The sequence below is a fragment of the Argiope bruennichi genome, chromosome 6 (assembly GCF_947563725.1).
Source record: "Argiope bruennichi chromosome 6, qqArgBrue1.1, whole genome shotgun sequence".
Lineage (NCBI taxonomy): Eukaryota > Metazoa > Arthropoda > Arachnida > Araneae > Araneidae > Argiope > Argiope bruennichi.
In genome coordinates, this window is record NC_079156.1 from 42,631,775 (window position 1) to 42,659,342 (window position 27,568).

Here is a 27,568-nt window from a genome sequence, read left to right on the forward strand (position 1 = left end):
TTTAATATTTATCAAATGCTTCAATTTCATTTTTTTTAGTAAAATACAGAGCCTAACTCCGTTTAGAAATAATTTGAAATTAGTTCTTTCTGCTTCTCACTATCGCATTTACTCATTTCCTTTACATACTCTTACGAATCTGTAATGTTGCTTTCCAGCACTGTTAGTTAAATCATAGGAAATACAGTTTTAAGGCCAGCTCTATTGGTTGTTGATCGGATACAGAATAAGTAACCCCCCAAGCTTGGCGACTTGGCTACGACTTTTGCGCCAAAATGTATGATACTAGAATTTTCAGGAATTTTGGCGACAGGACCAATAGAAGGCGAACTGTATTGATTATTCGAGATTGTATTGATTATATTATTATTTCAGTGCCCTGCTTCGGAAGCTGTAAAAGGCTAGCAATCCAAGTGGAAGTCAGTCGTATAGAGAGTGTATGTTGAGTCATATAGTTAGTCAAAGTGGTGGAATCAGCATCGAATTAGTTGGATCAACCCAGGTAAGCGCAAGCTTTGAGGGGGGCTCAAACGATCAGTGGATTGAGAATTGAGCCGGGTGCCGAGTTGGAAACTCGTACTGAAATAGCATCGAGTCGTGTGTTGAGTAGGCGGTCGTATAGTAGTGAATCAGCAGTTTAGTATAGCTAAGCAAGGAGATAGTGGATAATATCAAATGGTTGGAGAGATCTTAGTGAATATTAAGGGGATTGCTTTTCCTATTGAATTCTGTTTGACTGCTTTGTGTACTGTTGTGGGTGCTTACTACCGATTACTACATGTGGGCAGCTGTTTGTAATGCTATGTATAGCTTGTGTGCGTTTTATTGTTTTTTATCGTCTGTTTATTCTGTTAATAAATATCGTTATTTGTAATTGAAGCCTGACCTGCTTAATTATAAGCAAAATTAGCGGACTGTCATTTCTTGAATATAGATTTATTGCGATTTCGTTATGCGTTACTGCGTTGACGCCTTCTCCACTCTCGTTGTTGAGAGTGTCGCAAAAAAGGTCGCGCCAATTGGCGGAGAGTTCGTCGCCAAGGCGAATTAGACACGCACTACGGAGCATGCCCATTACAGCGAGCTCGTCGATTTTAGCTGAATTTCCGCAACAATATACTTTTATACTTTTTCTTCTATATAAATGTTACAGTTTAATATTAAAGACTTCAACCCTTTATATACTGGCGGTACTTAAATGTACCATTTAAATCTGGCTTATATATTCGTAATATGACAATTTTTACTGATGGTATTCTAAAGAACACGGAGAATGTAACCCAAATAGCAAGAAGTTAATATAAGCTAAAAGTAGGAATTAAAAATATTTAATTAATAATTAAATTAATTAAGATATTTCTATTAATTAAAATATTTTTCTTGGGTTCCCTTAGATTATTCTGCAAGAAAACTTACTACTAGTGTAAAAATGAAGTTGAAAAATTGATGGCAACATAATTCAGTAAATAAAGGATTAAGGTGTACGTATACACTTCAAACTTCGAAATTCAGTCAAAATATCGATATTTTTATGGCTTCAAAATGTTCTCTGATCCCTTAATTTTCCAACGATACCAAGATGTTGTCAATATTCGGAATATTTCTCGAGATATAATTATTTTTATTGAGATACTTTCACTAAAACCTTTAATTTTTTAATCTCATTTTAGGAAGAATGACATTTTTCCACTATGTTGCTTCATTCAAGCAATCATAACTCCACAAGAAATTAACCAAATAGAATTATTTATATATCAAAATAATCTGTATGAAACAGTGGTTGTTTTAAGTCTCAATCAAAGTTATATTTATAGAAATAAAATTTTAACAGCTATTTAAAAGTTAAAATTACAGAAAAAATCTCGCTTATTCTATTCATCGTTGATGGAAAAATTGTTTAAAGAAACTATATATTTTTTATAACTTAAATGAGGCAGACAATATGAAGACTAATAGTAAGCATAATTTCGAACTAGAATTGTGTGTCAGTACAAATTAGAATTTAAGATATCATGTTTAAAAAATATGCTAATTAGCTCGTTAAATATTATTTCATTAACAATTAGTGTAATATGGTGTTTTTCTCACTGAAATGAGTTTAAACATATATTAATTACCTACTATGAAAAAACTGGATTTTTAAAGTTAAAATTTTTTAAAAATTCTAGTGTGTACGTACATCTTAATATGACATGACAAAGCTTATACCCATCGAGTGAAAACCTGTCGATCAAAGAACCAAGAGCCTACAAAGAGAGTTTTCTGAACGAAAAATAATTATCTAGCATACTACACAGTAATATGAAATTATAAAATCCCCGTTAGATACTTTGAAGAAATATATTTCTCTACCAACGGAATTTCAGCAATGTATCTTTAAATAATTGAATGCAATGAAATTTTAAGCTCATTATTTTGTTTACAAATGTAAACTAATAACAAAAACAGGATTGCTTATCTAAGCAATCAATTACTACCCAATTTATAAATTATACCCATTAGATGGAAAAAATATCCCCTCTAAGCTATTCGGTACCATGAAACAATTACATCTTTGTAAATATTTTAAACTATATATTAATTTTAATGAATCTGCACTTTTTGATAAAGCATCTATAAGCTAATTGGATGCGATATCTGAGTACAGAATTTCCATTTTCTTTTAACATTTTAGCGCTTCTCTCTTAGAAAGACCCTTATATCCATCCAATAGATAAATTGCTTATTATTATTATCATCATTAATAATGAATAATTATGAATAATGATAATTTTAATGAATCTGCACTTTTTGATAAAGCATCTATAAGCTAATTGGATGAGATATCTAAGTACAGAATTTCCATTTTCTTTTAACATTTTAGCGCTTCTCTCTTAGAAAGACCCTTATATCCATCCAATAGATAAATTGCTTATTATTATTATCATCATTAATAATGAATAATTATGAATAATGATAATTTTAATGAATCTGCACTTTTTGATAAAGCATCTATAAGCTAATTGGATGCGATATCTGAGTACAGAATTTCCATTTTCTTTTAACATTTTAGCGCTTCTCTCTTAGAAAGACCCTTATATCCATCCAATAGATAAATTGCTTATTATTATTATCATCATTAAGAATGAATAATTATGAATATTCGGCGTTTCTATATATAATTACTTCCCAATTTATGTACGCCCTTATATATATTCATTATAAAAATTAATGATACTCAAATAAGTTTTTTAGGGAACATTGCACTTTGTTTTGAAATCTACAGCAATTTTGCGTTCATAACTTTGGAATTATAATAATAAAAATGTGTCTTGAAATATACTGCATGAGTTTGACTTAATTTGTAAACGAAAGAGGATGACAGAATAGTCCATTTGGATCATTAAAACACCAATTCAACTTTTTCCTTTATCTTATCGTCGTATACTGTTCATACGGCAGCTTGTTAAATTAACTTTGTATATCTTATTGCTATTATAATTTTCATCTTCATCATTAGTATGGTTTAGTATAGTCATCATACACCTTATTATTACATTAGTATAGTATATTATATACCATTATATATCATACTAATGACTATACTACACCATATACCATAGTATCAGTATGATATATGGTATGTTTTGGTCATTAGTATGTATTCTCATCTCTCGAATGTGACAAATGAGTAGCTAAGACGTATTCTTGGCTCTAAATGACACGACTGAAACAAGAGAAGCTCTCTCTGTTTAAAATCGCCGACTTCGTCAACGGGCTTGTCCATGACAAGTGCCATAATAAACAACAACATGTCATTCTCCGAAACATCGGAATTGGAAAATTTATTATGAAAATAGTGCTTTGCACTTAATCCACAATCAAACAAAAAGGTTCTTTTTGAGTAGAAACATCTCACTCAACTTGTTTTTCAGTTGTTGTTTTTTTTTCAAACAAAAGATGTATATTTACGCAAAACATTAAAATAATGAATGAGTACCCCTTTTCAGTTTTGATTTCATTTATAGAAAATCCCTGTAGTGATAATTTACATGAAACGTCACTGACAATATTTGAAATTTTTCTAGATATCAAACCCCAGACATGACTCATTTTCCCTTCTATCTTTAATTCCTAAAATAGCCCAAATATTGCTTCTAAAAGGAACAATAATATAATAAAATCAACGGCATCATGTATTATACGCGAATACACCAATTTAATTAGGTTTTTTCAGAAACCTTCCAATCTACCAGTGATTAGTTGTTGGGAAATTAATGGAAATTGCTTTTCAATCAGCTGATTTTAATTTTAATTCCAATTTCTAAGTTGCTCCATGTCCGCTAATTAAGTATTAATTGTTAAAATGCCTTACATTATAGGATTTCTCCCTACTGCGAAGTAAAAATGTGTCTGTGAAAATGATATTACAATAATATTTAGAATAGACAAATTTTCTTTACTAATTTTTAAGAGCAAATTTAAAAAAATTAGGAATCAATAATAAGAAAAAAATCAAGTTTTTAATTCATGGTTTTATAATCAAGACAGTTGTTATTAATTGTCTTCATTTAATTAAAAATATTGCGTTATAAATAATTAAATATATAAATAATTAAAAATATTTACAAAATAAAAATATTATACAAATTGACAATTAAAAATATTCAATATTAATATATAAATGTATAAAAAAATTAAAAATATTATATAAATTTTAAATTAAATATTATCGACATCAATAATTAAGAAAAAAAATCAAGCTTTTGATTCAAGGTTTTATGATCAAGAGAATTGTTATTAATTATCTTCATTTAATTAAAAAACATTGAGTTATAAATAATTAAATATATAATTATATAAATTATTAAAAATATTTATATACTAAAAATATTATATAAATTGTCAATTAAAAATATTGGGTATGAATAATTAAGAAAAAAAATCAAGTTTTTAATTCATGGTTTTATGATCAAGAAAATTATTATTGTCTTGATGATCTTGCACTTTATAATCTAAAACACTGAATGTCTTAGTTTACCAGTTGATAATACCACTGTAGAATCTTTAAAATTCATATAGGTACAAATTAGCATTTTCTCGCTGTGTGTGTGTTTGTTTTTCAATACACCGGCTTCAATAGACCGACATACTAAGGAGCTGATCTTCCCGGAGGTACCTCAGATACGGGGATATGGGGATTGATTTTTTCCGTTCTGGTGGGTACAAAAATGGAGTGGAGTGGCTATCCCCTACCGATGACAAGACTTGCTTCTTACAGGATCGTACCACAGCTGGTGATGGCCATTAGGGGTCAGCCATAATTCCCGCCTATGCTTTGGAACGTCTGTCATTCAAATTTATCCGTGTGCTTCAGGGCGTGTCGGAGTAATCAGTTGTGGTATTAAGGTGCTGAATATTACAATATCTTATTTTCTTCTCGTAGCATTCCTTTCGTTAACTTTAAAGATTTCTACGCCGCATTTACACAGAGATCCTCTATCGCTGAATGCTACAATATCTTTATTTATTTCCCTTAGCATTCCTTTCGCTAACATTAAAACTTTCTACGCCCCATTTAAATAAAGCTCATCTATCGCTGAATGATACAATATCTTTATTTACTTCCGTAGCATTCCTTTCGTTAACATTAAAGCTTTCTACGCCCCATTTGAACGAAGTTCATCCATCGAATTAAAGTGAGTCTTGCCTTATATTGTTCGTCTATCTAACATGATCAAAGATGCAAAAAAGTTGTTTTCAGAAAAGTAGTTATTTATGGAGTTTCTGAAAAAAACAATTCTTCTCCTCATAAAACGAAGTGTGCAATCAGTAGCACAAGCTTTATTTACTGCTTTTAGCCCTATCTCATAGTCAAGAATAAAACAACGTGCAGTTCTCTTTCACTTTCCCCGTAAAACTGTAAAGTCACATGAATTGACTTCAATGACTGATTGAGATCTTAAGCACCAACATGGATCAAACCACAGCTTTCAGTAAACTGAATGGACATCATATTGTTGTGGAATTCTTATCAGTATGTTTTTGGTCAAAGAAAGCTCAATAACGGATAACGGTATTTTTATTGATCAAAAAAAAAACTTGAAGCAAAAATAGCAAAAAAACAGTGTAGATGTACAAAAAAAAAAACCAGTGATTCAAAGAGAGGATTGATTCATTCGATTCGCTTTTCGCTCATACTGTATTTTCTGGAAGGAACTTCGAATCTCTTGTCATAATAGAGATTCTTTTGTTTTTCGCTGAAGTCTCCAAACAGTTATTTAAGTAAAGAGTCATTGAATCATCTGTCATCATCCATTAGACAAATATATAATAATTGCAATGTCTTCCTTATGTGTTAATGAACATCCATGTGAAATATGATTGCGAATCAACAAGACTGGTTTCTCCGAAACTTTCTGGCATATTTCCTATCATACATAAATATTGAAAATCTTGAGGGAAGTCATAAATGGCTAGTGTTCGTATTTTTTTAGAGTCCTGTACATAAGCGCTCTGGGCTTCGTAATTTAGTAAAGAAAAAGGAACCTACTTTTTAGATACATTTTTGTTTAGCTATTGGAACCAAGATTTGATACAAGAATTTTAGCAGCTAGAACAAATAAATGTCATTTATCTAGGTTTTTGCATTTTTGAATTATCATATAAAAACCTATAGGCATGAAAATGGCCAAACTGACCGATGGTCAATCCTTTGATGGATTCGATTCAAAATTTGATCTACACTTCAAATTTTAAAATAGTGTACCAATTTTATTTATCTACCTTTTTACTTTTCGTAGTTATCATATTGATTTATACTCGGACAAACACACAAGTTTTTTCTCATTGGGTTTGATCAAAATTTGATAGTTATCCACAAATTTGGTTTAAATATATATGCTAAGTTTTATCTGATGAATCTAAGCTTTTTCTAAGATATTATGTTCACAAAGTCACAGATATAACTTCAAAAATATATTTTTCGGACTTCAAAACTCCAAAAATATACCGGAGATCGGAAATGCGGTTTTTCATCAAAATCTCTCAGTAATGGTTTTTGGCGATTGCCTAACACACTTCGTTTACAAAAGAGAGAGAAAATAAGAGACTAGTAATCTTTGACAACGGATTCTAAAACCCTCCTCGTTTTTGCGCATGCGTTAGGATGGGTTTAATTTGTCAAAATAGGGGCTAGAGGAGATATTAAAGAGGGGATGTTTACATTTAACAATAAAATAAATTCGGATTATTCGCAGATTGAATTAAAATAATACCGTCAGAAACGACACAATATTCTCTTACAATTGAAAAAAAAAAAAAAAACGTCAACAGAAAAATATCTAATAGGGCGGAAATCAAGGTCAAAGAATGACGAAGAATTCCGGAACTGCGCTGATCCTTCCGCGTCTCTCCCCTTAATGAGATAGAATCATCGAAAAGTGGTCGTCTCAGAATACTGAAGCGAACAGTAAATTAAAATGCAAAATATTACTGCCAAAACAACTGCAATTCATTTGAGAACTTGGTAATAAATTTATTGCAATATCATTGAGAACAACTAAAATATAAAAGGAATGCATCTATAAATCTAAAATCTCAATATAAGTAGATTTATTTATTCTCATGTGTCTTATATCACCAATAAAAAGGATGCACAATATTTCCATATATGTTACTACACGAAAAATATATTCCAATTCAATAAATCTCTTATCAAAATAGGTGTAGACAGTTCAAATACTTTGCCATTTTTCTTTTTTGTAATAAATGATGTTCTTTTATTTTAGCTATTTATCCAAATTTTTCTTCTAAAATATAAAACTCGAGTTTTCAATAAAAAAAATTTCGCGTTCTATTTATATTCATTTTTTTATTCAAGAAATAATCCCTTTTTCAATTTATGAGTCTTGGAAGTTTAATGAAATGAAATACTTCACGTTCTGTATTTTCCAATATTATTTGTTCAGTAATAGAAGTTTATTTGAAAATATTTGCTCTCACATTCAATTTTATTACATTTGATTTATTTGAGTGAATTCAACATTGCACGGTTGAATTCATGCAAATAAAGGAATAGAAATCTTCAAATAAACCAAATATGGAGTTGTTTTCAATATTTTCTAGTCTGCTCTCTAATAAGTCAGCAAATTTGTTTTCTTTATTTCTCAATAAATGTCTTTCTACAGATTGTTTTTTCTACAGATTTCTGATTTTTCTTTATTCTTTCTACATTTTTACTTTTTTATGTAAGAGAAAAATGTTGTATTCATCAAAAATCTTAATCTCGAGATTTTTAGCGAATTTCCACATTTTAAACATCCATGATAAACAGAAAACGCACTTTTGTAATTACGTCTGAGTATCTGGGGAATACGATAATTAAAACATGCTTTGAGCTGGAAAGATGAAATTTGGGAGTGGTTTTTATACTAAATTTATAGACATAAAATATTGGCCGAAGTCATTCATTGGAAATTTGTTTGTCTGTCCGAGATCTCAAATAAGATAACTAAAAAAATGTAAGAGCTTAATAGATAAAATTTGATAGATAGTTTTTGCATTTCGATTTCAGATTTGAATAACCACCAAATCCGTTTGATTAAAAAAAGTGATATTTAAAATTTTTAGACTAAAAAATTAGTCTATCAGAATATTAAAAACTGGCAATAAATGAGTCTAATAAATATGACACTCCGTTTATTCTAAATGACATACAATTATATTTCAGTTCAAAGGGAAAACTTAATGAAAATTATAGGGATTTACAATTTAATTATTTGTGGTTTTTAAGTTAAAATAATAATTCAAAAAATAGAATCTGGTAACTTTTAAAATTTAAAACATTTCTGATTTAAAAAATATTTTATTATAAAATATTGTATATCGCTGAAACGGACTTCATGTCAAAAGTCAGCTGAAATGGAACATATTTTGCAATGCATGTTTTAATTATATAAAAATACTTAAATTGTTGCAAATACGGTAATTATAATTAATTTATATTGCTCCACTTTTAAACATTTCTGCTTCATTAACACTTTGAAGTTCATCATAAATATGAAAATTATGCTCGACATATTTCTTTTAAATTTAATTAACTGAAAGAAATCTATCAATCTTTATCAAGATTAAGTGTCATTTAGTCATGTGAATTTATTCTTTATTTTGTTGCTCTTGCTTAGTTTTTTATCAGCAGCTATGACTGGTGTACTGTATAAATGTTTTTAAATTATTCATATTTTTAATTCTCTTCGGCAGACGATAATCTTACTAAGTTACACATGAATTATATCAAACACAAACTGTAATTAATGGAAAATAAAAATAAAATTACTGTATATTTAAAAGATATATATTAATTAACATTTAATATATAATATTTAAGACTGCTATTTTTTATTAAATTGTTTATTTTTAAATTAATTTTAATTGGGCCCAGTTTTGAAAATACCTTATAAAATTATCGAAAATTTAATTCGGTCAATTTTTTTTATATATGAAACAAAAATTAATCAATTAATATTTGGCAACGAAAAAATAAAAATGATTATTTAAAAAATGAGTTAAATTAGTCGAAACGGTACAAAAAAAACTGTTTAAGTATTAAATAATTCAATATTTTTAATAAATTGTTAATTAAAAATATGTTTAATAATTTTATATCAGTAAAACTGAAACATTGAAAACATATTTTCATTATTTCAGCTATACGGTAAGAATTTTTGATTAATTTCAAATTTTATATCGCAAAGAGGAATAGTTTCGAAAGCCTGCAATAAATTTTAGTTTGAATTCTTTTAAAAGCAAAAACAACAAAATAAAGAAAATAAATCTGTTAGGTTATTTTATTTTAAATTAGAAAATCATACAGTATTTAAATATCTTTTTAAATATTTATCCAGAGAAAGAGCATTACGCATTTTTATTCTTGTAACATCCCATTAATTATTAATTGCCATTAACTCTTTTTCTTCATTTGCCATCTGGAGTAATGGAAATGCACTAAAAATTAATATTATAAGTCTAATTTCTTAATTGAATTACCAGCTGTTATTAATATTCTAATGCATATCAAAATTTTTATCTTTAAACTTAATGTATAATAAATCCTTTCATGGTAATTCAAAAAGAAAAATATAATTGATGGCCAATATTATTATTTTGACAAGAACATTTTTCATGAATATCCTAATTATAGATTAAGTATCAATAAAAATGTAGTTTTGACGAATATAGTTTATGGGAATTGTGCAGAAGCCTTAATAGTTTCTAATTGCATAAAAATATAAATAATGTTTAAGGTATGGAAATATTAATAATTTTTAAAGTATAAAAACATAAATAACTTTTAAAGCATGAGAAAGTATAAATAATTTTTAAACATTATTTAATAACTACTCGATTCATTTTCCCTTTCATTTTGTTAATATTAATGATCTGCATAATATCTTTTTCGGTTATTGTAACATTTCATTTTCTGAGAGAATAATTTTGTATTTATTTGGACGGATCAGGAATATTGATAAAATAGAGGAAACGTTCAAAGTATATGTACACATTCTACTTTATAATTAGAAGAGGTTGTGATTTTTAATTGAATGTGCTATTCAGGGCTTATAGAATTGTCGCTGTGGATATACAAATATTTTATTAATAAGAATTAAACAAAAGCTTTGATTTAATATCCTAAAGTGAAAATCCAAAACACATTGTGTATCATAAAAAAATAAGAAAATCTAAATATTAAATCAAAATCTTACCATACAAAACGATAAATAATTACTTATCTTTCAGGAAATTAATGTAAATAATTCCATAACATTCGCTCAATAGAAAAATCGAAATAAAATTACATTTTAATTAATACAAAAAACAATAATCATAAATTTTTAAGAATGAGTAACTTGTCTTTGATTGGTTTACAAATCTGTTACGGCTGTTACTTTCTTTATGATTTAAGCACAAGCAACATTCATGAAAAATTCAAATCTGAGATGATGAGATAGATCTTATCAAATCAATCAAAATTAATTCTTTAAGAAAAAATAAGTGAATTATGTTTATTCTTAAAGAAATAAGGACTTAATAAATAATAAATATTCTTACTCAAGTAAATTATTTTCTATAATAATATACATGATTTTTTTTCTGAATTTATTTTCGGCGCAAATAGAATTAATTTCACTGTATATGAATAAAGTTATTCATCTTACTAATTTAGAATGATGAATGAGGTTTGTCTTTAAATCCCAAGCACACTTACTTAAACGAAATAAAGTAACATAAGACAAATCAAAGTGATTAGTACAAATTTATTTGAAACCAGACATAATATCAAAAGTATGTTACTCGGAGGACAACACTTTTAAACTTTTATTTATTTCCAACTCGTTTCAGTTTTTTTAAAGTAATCAAAACACCCACCATATAACATCCTCCTCAAGATGTTAAATCAAAGAAACTTTTATTCCATTCGAAACTTTGGTAACGACTAGAAGATGGATGACAAGCTCTCACATTCTGCAGACGATTTCCTTTTCGCCAATCATCTTCTAATTTCGAGAAGAAACTTGTGCACCTGTTCACTGGAAATAAATAACCCGATGTATACTTAGCGAAACAAGGATTATGGAAAAGTCGTCTCTATTTGAGAAAGTTTACAACGCATTCCTGTTTTAAATTAACTTCCTTTTTTTTACTCTCTCTCGGTTCAGTTAGTTACTTGGTGTGCCCCTAAATCACAACAGTTAAATTAAAATTTCAGTGGTGTTTCCGTTTAATTTGCAAAAGTCGCTTCAGTCAGGTCTCCAAAGGAAGAAGAAATTAATGCGAGGGTTCTTTATTTTTCACTAGAGCATTACGTTTTCTGCTTTCTTGCTAAATTATTTCAGCTTTGGGAGTGCGATCTGGATGCGATGGGATTGGTTTGAAACATTTTGCATTTTTCTTTTGCTATTTGTTACCATATTTCGCCTCCAGAAAGACTTATTTTATTATTGTTAGAAAATTGACATAATGCAAACTTTCTTCGCATTGCATATGTTACCGTTAAAGTATATAATGCAGTTATTTCATAGAATACCTAGTTATTCCATGAAATAACTGATCGTGTCCGTTAAAGTGTGTAATATGTTATTAATTTGACACTTTAACTAGTTATTATATGAAATAACTAGATGTTCTGTAAATTAACTAATGAGATAAAGTTAAAGTGTAAAATAAACAATTTATCTAAAATGAAATTAAACTAATGATAGACAATTAAAATGAAAAAGAAGCAATTTATCTAATTAATGCAGCGTATGAATGGTATTTATGGAAACGTACCATAAAATCATTTGTTACAACAAGGATTACTAAAATGACACTTGGAATTACAAAGAACATTATTTCTAAAACAAAAAAAATTTTTATTTCTAAAACAAACAAACAAACAAACAAAAACATAAATGCAGTAGGGGTGGAAGGTAAATGTATTTGTCGTGCGAGATATATGATATAGATTATTTTACGCTTTAACGGGCTGCAGATCGTTATTCTATGAAATAACTAGCTAAACCATGAAATACAAGAGAGTTTTACACTTTAACGGACACGATCAGTTATTTCATGGAATAACTAGGTATTCTATAAAATAATGGATTCCATACTTTAACGGTAACATATATACAATATTATTATCAGACGCGTTTTAGTTTACATTTGTTCTTTTTTGTATATGTTACTGTTAAAACTCGAAAGCCGTTAATATGCAGATTACTTAGATAATCTACGGATTAACTTATTTGCTCCGTTAAAGTGCGGAATCAAGAATTTTCCGCATTTTAAATATGTAATGTGCACATTACCGGCTTCTGTATCGTTTAAGTTCAAAAGTTTGTTTAACTTATTTCTTTTCTCTACACTTTCTACTGATACTTTGGTTTCGCCCTCGTCTGGATATCGACGATTGCTTTTTTTTTCTCATAATTTGCATCTGCTGCCAGTTCGTAGCATAGATAATTCTGTTTTCAAATTAGTTTCTGTCTGTTAGCGCCTGAATTTCCGTTGTGATTTTTTAAAAGTAGAAAATTTAGCTCCATGTTTGCAAGCGAGCATCGAATGGGTCAGTAAAATGAAGAAAGACTTCTTTGCAAACTGCTTTAGCAAAAATTCAAAATCAAGATATCGAAAAATTAATAAATAATATCATGCCTATTTCCTTAATTGCAATAATATTGTTACGAATATGTAATGCTGCTTCCCAGCATAGTTGGTTCCATCATCAGAAAGACCGTTTTACAGTCATCTGTATTGGACGGAGTCCGGGTGTCGCGTCGGAGGGCCCAGAGCTTGGCGACGAATTTGACAACTTTGGCGCCAATATAGATTATACCCGAAACATCGACAATTTTCCCTATCCGTCCATTGGGAACCGAGATACGTCTCGAAAGTTCCTGATTGGTTGAGAGGCTTCTAGCCCCTCCTCCCGAGACCTATAAAAGGAGGCAGTCTGCAGCTGCCTGGGAGTCGTTGTGAGTAGTCGAGGAGAGTAATCGGAAGCGATGGTAAACAACAAGAGTAGTCGGAATCGACGGTGAAGAACAAGCCTTCCAGAGATTAGTGGAGCAGCGACGGAGTCAAGCTAGTGCTGAACTAAGGTGTGCGCTACTGTCTGCAGTAGAGTCTTGTTGTGTGCTGCTGTGTCAAGTCTCGGCTGAAGATAATTGTCTTCTACGCTGTATATAGTTGTCGTCTTTGTGCTGTCCTGTGTGTCTTCGTGTAAATAAACGTCGTTGTTGTTTTTCGACTGTCGCCTGCTGAGTGAGCGGTCTCCACACTATATCACTTCCACTATCCAAACGAACCCGGAAAATTCGTAACAATATTTTAACCCGTTTGATTCTTTGTATTGAAGTTTTTCAATTGATTGATAATTAATTCTATCAAATAATGTGTTGATTGTTCGATTGTGTTAACTTGATTATTCAAATATCAATAAATAAATAAATAACATTTAATTTAAACGTACAAAAACGTTGATGTTGCTGAATCAAAGATTTTATTTTTACTTTAAAGAGTGTTTAGTAGATAATGGCCAGATTATCTAGGTATTTCGAAGATTACCTAGGTAATTTGAGAAATAAAACAATTTCCCGCACTTTAACGAATTACCTTAGTTAACATTCAGATTAACTGAATTCTTCATTTTAGAGGTAACATATATACTTATCGTAGGAAATGTTTTATTTATGTGTCCGCGGTCTACAATGTAAACCATTAAAATTTGAAGCACCAAATATACTTCAGAAAATAACAATTCGCATTTATTATTACTTTTTAAACTTTAATTAGAATTTTGATTAATCAAAAATTAAACGAAATTTTGTCATCTTTCTCTCATAACAACCGAAAGTGTTATAGCGTAAAAATAACATTTTCGGCACTAATTAAAAATTTAAAAAATTTTAATTTCTTGTAATTCTGAATTTTTATAATTTGTTAAAAAAAATTTTGCCTGATTTCAAACAATAAATTTCATTGTTTTAATGAAAGTGAAACCTTTTCATTGTTTCTACAAATATTTTATAATTGTAATTCTTTCTCTTGCAATTCTTCTAAATGCCTGAATACTTACACAATTTATATGAGTAATCAAAAAATGGAATTTTATTATCGTAAAAGAACACTATACAGTTTAAAATAGCTGCAGATATTTAAATTGCTAATGACTCTATGATGTAATGGGGTTCGATTTCATTTGTCACTCTCTTCTCTTGTTGAGAGAATCACGGAGCTCAAATTATGCAAAATTTTAATAAATACAACTAACATTCCTGGTCTATCAGTTGTCAAAATTGGTGAGTACTATTATATTTGCTGAAGACTGCAAATTCCAAAAAATAATAATTAGAAAAGTCAATTTATACTGTGTTTAAAAAGCACTAATAGTCAATCATATCTTGTATGAGGATAAAAGGTTATTATGTCACAACTCAGAAAATTGATAGATGATTCCATATTTCCTCAGCAATTTTAAAACCTTTGTTTCAACTCTCTGTGTCTGCAGAAAAATAAGGGACTCGGACTGTCATGTTTCTGATTTCCTCTGCATGGAAAGCATTTCATTTAGATAAACTTTCAGAAAATATTATATAGAATTGCTATTCTTCCAACTGGAGATATTTTTAAAATCAATTTTACCATATGAAACAGATTATCATAGTAACATTACTAGCTAGCATCTTTCATTTGAAACAATAACTGTCCTTTTTTCCCTCTTTCTAAATTTTATTAGAATTTCCTTTTTTCTAAATACGAATGTAAACATTATTTTTTCCTCTCTTTTAAAATTGTATTTCAACGAATCACTTTTTCTCTTTTTTTTATTAGACACTTGCTATTTCATGTTACTCGAATCTATTGGATGTTTATAAATTTTGGGATGTGTACCTAAATGCTATTTGTTACATTTACTTACTTTTTAAGACTATGTTTGTTTATGCAATGCTTATATATTTTTTGCATAGTGTAAATATTTTTTTCTTTATAAATTTTTTATTGTCTTTTCCGACGTATATTTTTTTTAATTACGTCCCTTACATGGATAAAGTTTATATCTACCGAATGTATTTCTCGCCTCTTCGAGTCAAGCTTTCCACTTTATGGATAAGTTAGATAGGCGTGGAAAATAGGAAAAAAATTGTTTGATGCTATTCATTGATAAATTTATCATCTGAATGACACTTTCCTAGTTATAATTTTATTCCTCCATATAAACATTTATTTTAAGTTATTTACTATATATAAACGATGTTTCCCAGAATTCCAACCGATTCTATCTCTCAACAAACCGATAAAGTTTCCTCAAAACTTTCTAACCAGTTCTCTAATAAAGTTTTCAGTTATTTTTCTCCTCCTACATATAATTTTGGACACTATAAAAATTTGAATACCTTTCATGGCATGCATTGGTGAACAATAATTATGAAATATTGTTATTTGGGCTAAATTTAACATTTTTACTGACCTTGGCCTGTGTTATGTTTTGCATGATTTTATTTTTCGATTAATCCCTGTCATGTGGTTAATAGTGTCTGAAAATATAATAACCGGCTTTCTCAAACGGTTGGAACAAAAATTTGACACAAAGCTACAACCACATATCAAGTTTTATAAGTTTTAAGCTATCGCTTTTACATGCTTGTGAAAGTACGTACTAACCTCAGGAAGTCAACTCCTAGAATCCTAGTTCCAAATTTGGTAAATATCTACATTTTACATGTTAAATCTATATACCAAATTTTGTCCATCCAGCTATCTTCGTTTTGTGATTAATTATCATGTGAATTTATATTCGGGCAGCCGGATAGACAGACTTCCTCTGAATATATTTCGGAAAATTTGACAGAAATGTACAAATTTAGTATAATAATCATGCACCAAATTCCATCCCTCTACTGAGAAGCATTTTTGACTTATTTTATCTTGGTCACTTGGTTTTAATTATCTTGGACATTTTCTTAAAATGTGTTTTTCAAATTCAGAGAAGTCTAAAACTTGGAGATTCGTCAAAATCTCGAGTTTGAATCTGTAGTGAAAGCTTATAATCCAGTTAACAGCTACGCTAAACGAGCAATTGCTTTTGTATTGTGGTCATGTTATTCGGCTGCGAACCACAAGGTCCCAGGTTCTATCCTCGCTTATACCAATTCGCCACACTGGTGACCTCGGACGATGATCCTTTAACCTTTGTACAGCTGTTGTGGCGCCATCCACCCACAGCAACCCAAAGTCGTCAGACTCACTTGACGTAGCAACACAAAGTCGTCATAATCACTTGACGCAGCAACAGCAACGACATACACTCGCCATAACGCTTGGCGCTACTCAAATGGATACAGGTACATTAGACTCAACAGCTAATAAATACATCACCACTCAACAGCATATCGTTTGTCTCACCTCCGACTCACTGGAGGGAGAGTCTGTGGTGAAAGCTTATAAGCCAGTTAGCAGCTACGCTACACGAGCAATTGCTTTTGTATTGTGGTCATGTTACTTGGCTGCGAACCACAAGGCCTCAGGTTCTATCCTCGCTCATTCCAATCCGCTATAAGTCTTTTAATGATTAAAATGCTTTCTCTAAACTTCGTATACTATAAAGTGATAAAAATGGGATGCTAGTTATTAACCGGCTAGCATCTGCGTCTATAGCATCATCTACAGAGACCAAACACTGGCTACCGACTAGTATTCTTGACATCTAATAAATGCCACTCTGACTACCAGTATTTGCTATAATAATGTGCAAACGGTGTTAATTTACGTGATGACTCAGTCATATTACAAACATAAATGCATATTAGATGACATCTAACCGCATATAGTGTCATGACACCGTGCCTTCAATCACAACAGATTCGACCTTAAATTGATCATAGCACCACTGACATCTATAAATGAAACAACACTCGTATGATAATCATAGATAAAATCGGAATCTTTAAAGTTTCTAGTTGAGGTGACATCCAGTGCAAATCAGTGACAGTTACGAAGTTTGGTACCGGCGTCCTGGCATAGAGGTAGCGCGTCTTCCCGGTGATCTGGGCGCACTGGGTTCGAGTCCCGGTTTGGGCATGGTTGTTCTTCCGTTGTTCTATCTATGAGATGTGTGAATGTGCCCTCCTGTAAAAAGGGGTTGCGCAAGCGAATGAATGATGCGTGAGTGGCAAAGTCGTACTCTTGGCCCTAGTTGGCGCTACTATAGAAACAAGAGACTCTCCCCCACCGGCTTAAAATAGCTGTCTTTGTAACAGCGAACTTGTCCATGGCAAGTGCCATAAGAAACAACAACAAGTTTGGTGTGTCATTGGTGCACCGCTAACACTGGAAAGCAGAAGACTGGTAGAATGAGGTGTCTAGTTTCATTACGAGTTCTTTTTCAGTGGCAATGATTTGGGGGAAAGAATTTATGGCGCGAAAGATTCAAAGTAATCAGAAAAAAAAGTATTAAAATTAAATACTTTTGCCTTGATAATTTTTGATGAATACGTAATCAATGAATGCAATGTTAGAAATAAAGATTTTCTTTGATTTCTCATTTAATCTGTTGCTCTATAGTCCATCCCAAGATAATCCGAGTTAAATGAAAAACAGGACGAACCAACTCAGCACTTTACAGGCCAGACCATTTAGCCTAGAGTTGAGAAGCTTAGCTTATATATATACATACAATAAACGATAGAAAATTGCACCTCGGAGGGTGTTTTTTTAATTTTAGCAGTAATTAAACGAAATTTTTCCAATTTTATCGCGATAAGTTTTGAAAATATCGAGCACAAAAATAATATTTACAACATTTTAAAATTTAAAAAATTATCGTTTTAGTTTATTATTTTTTGTCGTATAATTTAAATTTGTCATTAATTTTTAAAAACTATTGTGCGCATATTTTACTATATATAATCGTTTCCATTGTTGAGATTAATATTTCAACTAGGCTTTTTTTTAATTGTAAATTATCAAGATTTGAAGATACTGCTCTTTTTTTCTATTTTAAGAGCATTTCAGTATTAAGCATGCTTTTAATAAAATTTTTGAATATGTGGCCATCTCAGCTAAATAAGTAATGATTAATATCGTTTAATGTTCGTTCATTTTTAAATATTTTTATAATATACTCTTTTAACTTGAATTTTTTTTTTCTAATCGTAGCGTTCTTATTTTTTTTTATTGAATAATACAAATTTGATCCAAAATGACTGAAAATTAAGAAGGCATATATCTCAACTTATAGAACTTTGTAAGGTTCTAAAATTACTCGAAGTAATTAACTATAAAGTTTTGAAGTTTCAAAATAATTTGAGACCATTAAGAGTAAATTATGTACAAGAAATTCAATTGAAATTTTATATAATCAGTAATCCTGGTAAATCAGCTGGTCACCAAAGGCAGCAAGTCATATATAAAAATACCTTTAAAAAAAACCTTTAAAATTTATCAAAGGAAAGAACTATTTTAAAAATTACGATCATATTTATATCAATATTTTTAAGGCATGGTTTGATTTACTTTTTAAATTCCTATTTGAAAAACTTATAGCGCAGTTAATTGACTGAAATAAATTCAAATTAAAGCAATATTTTATATTGATGCTATCATGTAGCACCCAAAGTATAAATAATAGGAAATATCACCCAGAACCCAACCATCGAAACAGCAAAAACAGACACTCCTATTCCGAAAATAAATTAATCCATAATTACCCTCCAATGTTACATTTGTACTAATAAATCAACCCTTGCAAATTGAGTTGTCTCGCAGCAAAATGCGTTTAAAAGTTCTCGCTTACAAGCTATTAAAATACTTCTGCTTTAATCAATCATGTCATGAGATTTGGGAATTTTTACAGCACAAATTAGCTTCTCGGCGATTATCTGGAATCCATTGCTCATGGGAAATGGTTTGATGGATGACTGAATAAATATTTGGTAAATAAAAAAAATTAACTAAAACTTCACTTTATTTATGGTAATTTTCCTATGAATAAATATAGGAAATTAGGAAGCATAATCACATTGAAATCAAAATATTTTGTTAAATATTTTTTATAAGGAATTCATAAGATTTTTTTCTCTAAATTTTATTAATAGTTCGATTCGATTAATTTTATAAAAAAAATACTTATGAAGTGCTCTATTCGCTTTGTGTTCTTTCAGAATTCTGCTGGTTCTTCCAGAAACAGATGGCAGTAGGTTTAATTCTTGTTCAAGTTACTTTTTTAGTTTTCGTGTGTGTGTGTGTGTGTGTGTAATGTTAGTTTAAAACTTAATTAATTTCCTAATTTTTATCTTAATTGAGCCACCATTAACTTCATTCTAAAATGTTCTTTTATTTTCGGATGAAATTACTCCTTTATATTTAATTAATTCTACACGCGCTTTATAAAACTGCTCACCTCAGCATTTTCCCACGCTCCGAATGAAGTGATAAAATTATTTAATGCTTACAACATTCTTTTAAAGGTACTTAAAATTCCCTTTCCTAAATCAACACATGTCAAAAAAATATCGATCAAAATTTCATAGTAAAACTACTGAAGGAAAAAGTTTGGTCTCTTATATATATATATATATATATATATATATATATATATATATAAGAGACCAAAACGGGGAGTAATAATAAAACTATGAACAGTATATTAAATTTAATTAAACTCCAGGAATACCATCTTCCTGAGGTGCCCCACCTGTTTAAACTTTTATCTTTGAATGACTGCAGAATTCTGGAAGCAGTTCTTTGTTTGTATTCTTGTTCATATTTCTTTTACTATTCGCATATATATTTGCAGTCTATATGTAAAAAATAAGGGTTGATAAAGCTATATTTTTAATCACTATTTTCATAATCCTCAAGTAACAGTATTTATTTTAAGTTTTAAACTAATAACCAAACCCTTTTGGCTCCTATCTGGTACACAAATTTGAAACTTTTTTACCTATGACTAACAAGGAAGAGTTGATCTCCCTGGAACTTTCTCGTATCCTTCCTATTAAAGGCAATATCTCTCTCCCATCCGCATGAAAATTGCGTATTGAATGCCATGAGTGCTCAGATTTTTATTTTTAGAGTTCCGTACATGAGCGTCTGTCTGTCTGTGTGTTGAATTACATTTACACATTATCGCATTTGTATGTAGTGGAATGCATGAATCAACAGAATTTATTCAAAATATGATATAGATCTATACTTTAAGCATTTAAACTGGACACCAATTTTTACTCCTCTAATCTTTTAGGTTTTATAGTTATCGTGTTTAGTTGCTTTCAGATAGTTAGATTGGTGAACTTTCTACGAATGGGTTTCGTTCCAAACTCGATAGAAAATTACACTTGTTAAAATCACATATTAAATTTCATCCGTCTAGCTCAAAACGTTTTTGTACTATCGTGTTCACAGACAGACATAAATCAAAAAATTATGTTTTTCGCACCCAAGGACGTCTAAAACGTTGAAATTCATCACAATTTTGGAGGTTGAATTTTTTGACTATAATACATTAATGCTTTATATTTGTATACCTCTTATACAAGAGAGTAAATAATCTCCTAGTGTAATTTTTTGTATGCTCGTTTTAAACCAAAGAGATTTAATTTTTTTTTTTAAATAAAGGCGGTATAATCCTTTTGCTTAAATATATAATTCACAAGAAAATGCTCGAAGACTATTTCGTGTGTCACTGCCGTTGTATGAAAATAGGTATTGTATAGAAAGTCTAATGTTTTGGAGTAAAATATATGAAAAGATTTCCCATATATCCTAGACATGTTATGCGATGCCAAAAGACAAACCGAGAAATATAAAATTCTAACTCTGCGACATCTCTTATATCGCATGTCTAGGGTATCTGATTTCTGATCCTCGTCTCAGACGGAGAATTTCTCATTTTCCTTCAGTCTTTGTTTCCCAGTTACACAATTTCTATAGACTGCGCGTCCATTCATTAAAATGGGTAATACATAGTCTATATAGTCTTCGACATTTTGTGTAAAATTTATACATTGCATATCTTTCATAATGAAAGTATACATACTGACATTTAAATGATCCATGATTTATACGAAACATCAAATATTCTAAAAAATTACCCAGGGATTCTATATAGTTCTTTTTTTTTCTTTTTTTTTTACACTTTGTTAAAATGTTACAACGCATATGTCATCACGAATGAACTTTATAATTAATTAATTTTTTTTTCTTTTGGTATTCGCATAGGGGGCTTAAGAAATAAATAAAACAGTCGTTTGACAATTGTCTGAAATTTTGAAAAACACCTAAACATCGCCTAGGAGTTTTATAAAGGCTTTTCGTACACTGCTAGTAATATGTGTAACTTTTTTTTTATTTTCTTGCATGCTAGTTGTAGAAAAAGTATTGTAAATCGTCAAAAAATTGGGACTCTGAGACTTTGATGAATCTTCATTAGCAATGTGAGGTAGGATTTTTGAACGATTGCAATATTTTATTTGTTTTCATATAAGATATTGCGAGCAATTTTATACACATGCGTGTTTTAATCAACTGTTTCTGTAATCGCAACAGCTTACAATAAATGATGTTTTATTGTTCTAATCTGTAATAAATCTTTTCTCCATTTTAAATCAGAATCAAGTTCAACAATCCGCAAACTAAAATTTCCTGTAAATCCTAGAAGCCGTCAAATAATCCACAGAACAATACGAATTGTTAAGATAAAACCCCACTGTTTTATAAGAATAGAAAGCTCATGAAATTATCATCGGTGATAAAGAGGCTTATCCCTTTGGTACTTGTGTCAGGAAACAAGAAAAAGGAGGAGATATCGATTAAGAGTTTCTATGTTTGGCGGCAGCCACTTAATTATGAAAAGGAAAGTAAACGCCCGTTTGGTGTATATTGGGCGTAACATGTCGGACTGAATCGGAATGGCGTCGTTCAATTTGAAGACTTCCAGTATGATTTCAAAACGATTAAGTGTAGTTTTGGTGACAATGATATTGTTTTCACGATAATAATATACTCATTTATGTGATTTTTCATTTTAGCTTACATTCATTATGAAATAAATTAAAAGTGATTAATTTAAAAAGATGTGTTCAAAAGTTTTATATTTATATGATGGACTTATTCATCGTTGTTTGTGGGGAATTAAATGTGTCATTTAATGAATTTTTGTGACAATTCCAATCAACTAAACCAATGGGATAGTAAATGTGCTATCGATACATTCATTAAGGATGCAGCCTCTCTTCCTCCTTCTTCTCATACTATAAGGCCGTGGTAACCTGGTGGTAAGGTCTCGGCTTCGGAACGTAGGGTTTCAGGTTCGAGATTCCATTCCATAAAAGAACAGTCATGCAGATGGGTCTGGTGCACGTTAAATCCATCGAGGCCAAACGTCCTCCCGCTGGTGTGGTGTGGAAGTTTGGAAAAGAGTCTCAGGTATTATCCACGTCAACTGACCGCAGGAATTACGAAATCCATTCAAAAATAGCCCTAGTGTTGCTTCAAAAAAAACGGGACATTAATATGATTTAACTAATTAACGAAATTCTCTCACACTATTTTAAAGTCTTGCTTTTTCGTTTTAACTGTTTTTAATATTTTGTTTTCGCTAAGAGAGTTCAATGAGCAACGAAAATGATAAAAAATAAATGAAGAAGTAAAGCGTAAAATTAATTTCAACATGTGAGAGATGTACAGACTTGAGCTGTACGGTAGTTTACTCTCGAAATCATTAAAATTCTCTCACTGTGCATTGCAAGTAACAGATCAGAAAGCAAAAATGTTGCTTTCCTCCCATGGAGCCCCAAGGAGGGGGGGGGGGGGCACCTTGTAATTGATGATGAGAGGCTTCCGGTATCCAAAGTTGGTTCTCACCACCCTTGTGGGTATACGAAAAGATCTGGCTCCTCCCATCGATTATGGAAGGTAATTCCTTAGGGAAGGGTTGTGCCGTGGCCGGTGATGGCTCTTAAGACTCAATCACAGTTCTCGCCACTGTCGCTGTTCAGGCGGTCATGTCATTTAAGTTTTTACGTGCCTTCCGGAGGGTCAGAGTAGCCAGTTTGTGAGTGTGGATTCCTCTCATTGACTCGGCAAGGATTTTTTTTTTTTTTTTGCCCAAGTTTATTGTTCAATAGCTGTTCTCTCAATACTCGAAGATAAATTCGCTATCTTGATCGGATCTGCTCTCATGTTTTCCCGACAAAATCACATTTTTTATATATATATATCTGTTTTTTTTTTTTGTTACATGCGCTTATTGAAAAACGATGGAAGTTCTTTCTAAGTTGATGACATTGAGGGAATTTCATATTTTCATTCATGAACAGATAAGTGGAAAAAATTTGAAAGATGAAATAGTGCAGCTTATGAAGAATCACAAGAAACATTTTAGAGAACAAGTGATATTAAAAGGACTCAGAACAACGAGATGAAAGCAATTTTTATTATAAATTGGTCAGCAAGAAAAAAAATCTCTTCAATAGATGTAATATATTTTCTTCGGGGTTTGTTTCAAAGTTCCATAAATATTATATTTCTTGTTGCCGAAGTAAATAAAGTTTGATTAATTTGATTTGATATATCAAATATACAGTGTGCCGGCGTCCTGGCATAGGGGTAGCGCATCTTCCCCGTGACATGGGCGTCCTCGGTTCGAGTCCCGGTTCGGGCATGGTTGTTACTGTGTTCTATCTATGAGGTGCTTGAATCCGCCCCCCCCCTCTGTAAAAAGGGGTTGTGCAAGCGAATGTGTGTGTTTCATCTTCCTATGAGCTAGAAGTCAGACTTCTGCCCTCGGGTGCTCAGGGGGTCTTTACCATCAGAAACTACTGCACCCTCTTTCCGTGGCAGCGCGGACACGACATCATCATCAATATACAGAGTAATTCGGAAGCATCTCGTTATATTTTAAGGAAGGGAAAACATGCCAAAAACAAAATCATATGTAGAAACACATAGTCGGAATGCTACATACAGAATCTCTAATGATGATTGCAGAATAATGCTATAACAATATATTTCAAAAATAAATGAATCAAAATGTAACTTGCAAAGCAAATTTATTAAACATTAAATACATAAATTGTATTTAAAAATCCAATGTAAATATTTACTGATGTTATATAATTGTAAAAAATTAATTATATTCACATTAACTTTCGCACAAACAGTTTATTGTGGAATAAAATTAAATCGGGCAAAATGAATTTTAGCCTTTAGTTTGAAAGGTAAATTATATTAATGAAACATGCATCTTTGTGCACCATTTGTTATTCTTACTGGCCACTTTTAGTCTTCGGTTCACCAGTAATATCGATTTTGTTTAATTTCAATTAAATCTCATAATCATAAGATGATATTCACAATTACCTCAATATTTTTAAGCGTTAAATTATGCTAGAAATCAAATTAAGTGGATGTTATTTTTATAGTTTTCCCACTTGTTTATTTTTTTTTTGTCATGTCCATGAGTATTTCTTAATGGTATCGGATCCTGTGACATAATGCTGTCAAGTACCGTAGTTCTGAGTAAGCTATTTCAAATTGCACGTTGTCATTTGTAGTAATGCAATTTCACTTTCAGATTCCTGGTATGAACTGAGTAAATAATTATCAAAATATTTCTTTCTCACTTTTCAATAATTGGGGGAAATCAAGCGATTAAATATTTGATGAAACAATGGAAACTATTTGAATTTCATTGCAATTATGAAATCTATCGTTGGAAATTATGCATACAATTATTTTTAAAATAATTATCACAAAAATCACACTCAAAAATTATCGCATTAAAAAATTTCAAAACAAATTAATCATTAAAAAGAAATTTTTTTAAATTTTAAAATGGTGTAGAAAAATACTTTTCTACACCATTGTGTACATTGTACATGGTGTTTTTTTCTTCATCATTGTTTGTACAAAGTTTCAAAAATTATCTTTTTAAGTTTCATATAAAACTATCTTAAGGAGTTTTTGTGAAATTCATTATAATCTCTTAATTATTTATTAACTGAAAATTTTAAAATTTCATTATAAGGCGCATATGTCCAGTCAAAATATATATATGTTTAATTTAGAAGCTCTAAGTTAACCCTTTCTAGGACCGTGAGAAGTATGCTTCCCACCAAATTTATCCATCTTTGTATGAATTTATGTTGGTTGGCATAAGTTCTGACAAATTATTTTAGAAAGACAGAAACTTAGATGCTTTAGTTCTTTATTTTACACAAAATTATGTGTCTTGATTTGATACTTAATTATTAATTAACCAAATTAAATTTATCTAATAAGCTAAATGAATCTCTTTTCTTATTCTAATTTCAAGCTTAAAAATATTTTAACATAATATGACTAGAAAAAAATGGCCCTTTAAAGGGTTAAACAATCTGTCTTGCAGAGAGCCAATCCACGCACATATTTTCATTTCTTATTAATTCTTTGTATGTACTTTATATGCAACGGATATAGACCCTAGTTATAAAATATTCTATATGGATTCTTTTACAGTTAAAATTGAAATCCTTCTATTCCAAAAAGAAATTCTTGTAGAAGCAATAAAAATGCTTCATCAAACAATCCTATGCATCATCTAAGAAATTCGAATTTCAATGAAAAAAAAAATCCCAATATGATCAATGAAAGAGATAAAAAGAAAATAAGTTTCCTCTTTGCAGGAAATATATAAATAAAAGAAAAGTATCAGTCAATATTTTATTTCTGAAAGAAAAATATCAGTCAGTTTGTTGTCGTTGTTATCCCTGAAGGAAAAGCAAAAAGAAAATCAACTTCATTTCGAACCCGAAACTAAGTTTCGTTAACGAAGAAAATTAAAATAGGATTCCAAAAAGATATAAAAACAAGAAGAACCGAATGATGAATACAAAGGAATGTATAAATAAAAGAAGCAGGTAACGAACATCGACTGTTTTCCACAACAAAAACAAAAAGTAATGAATGAAAAAAAAAGAATACTCTACGTTCTTCCTTATTATAATTTCTTCTTTCTCTTTCCAGGTTTTAATTGGAGATCGTCCGGTGTCAAGAACAGTGGACAGGGAGCACCGGAAGATTTCTTCAATTGCCCGCGAAACCACCCCGATAATGAAACACGAGTCTCAAGAAGATTTCCTTGAGAGATCAAACGCGGTGGAGATAACAATAAGAAAGTGTAAGATAACACCTCCGGAGCCTGAGAAACGAGCGAAAGAAGAGACGAAACTCCCTGAAAAAGTAAGATGATAAATAATCCGAGAAATAAAAAGAATTCTGATGAGAATTTCATTGATTCTTGGCATGAATTAAGATTATGACACTGATTAATATTTCCAAAAGATAAAACTTTTCTTAAGATTCTGTGAGAACTTCTCTTGTTACATTACCAAATCTTTTTCTTATATAAAACATGTCTAGACTATATTACTAGCTGTTACAATCTTTTTCTATCTGCTTTCATGTTGGCAATGTCATATAGCGCCATCTCTTTAATTTTCGTTATACTAACATTGTCGCCAAAGGATGATAACCTACTGATACCTCAAATTTTTGTGAGATGGCTTCTCTTGATACATTACCACATCCTTTTCTTATATAAAACATGTCTAGATTATATTACTAGTTGTTAGAGCCTTTTTTTTCTATCTGCTTTCATGTTGACAATGTCATATAGCACCATCTCGTAAATTTTTGTAATACTAACATCGTCGCCAAAGGATGAAAACCTACTGATACCTCAAATTTTTTAGAGATGGCTTCTCTTCATACATTACCACATCCTTTTCTTATATAAAACATGTCTAGATTATATTACTAGTTGTTAGAGCCTTTTTTTCTATCTGCTTTCATATTTACAATGTCATATAGCACCATCTCGTAAATTTTTGTAATACTAACATCGTCGCCAAAGGATGATAACCTACTGATACCTCAAATTTTTGTGAGATGGCTTCTCTTGATACATTACCACATCCTTTTCTTATATAAAACATGTCTAGATTATATTACTAGTTGTTAGAGCCTTTTTTTCTATCTGCTTTCATGTTGATAATGTCATATAGCG

The 27,568-nt window shown here is 30.4% G+C and overlaps 1 protein-coding gene across 1 annotated transcript in view; it reads left to right on the top strand.

The window, feature by feature from the left end:
• The window catches only part of LOC129971725 (uncharacterized), a 1,062,831-nt gene extending 1,036,080 nt beyond the window's left edge, over positions 1 to 26,751 (top strand). Inside the window, exon 8 of the mRNA XM_056085702.1 lies at positions 26,527 to 26,751. Coding sequence (XP_055941677.1) covers positions 26,527 to 26,751 — 225 coding nt within the window. The remainder of the gene's footprint in view (positions 1 to 26,526) is intronic.
• The last annotated feature ends 817 nt before the right edge of the window (positions 26,752 to 27,568 follow it).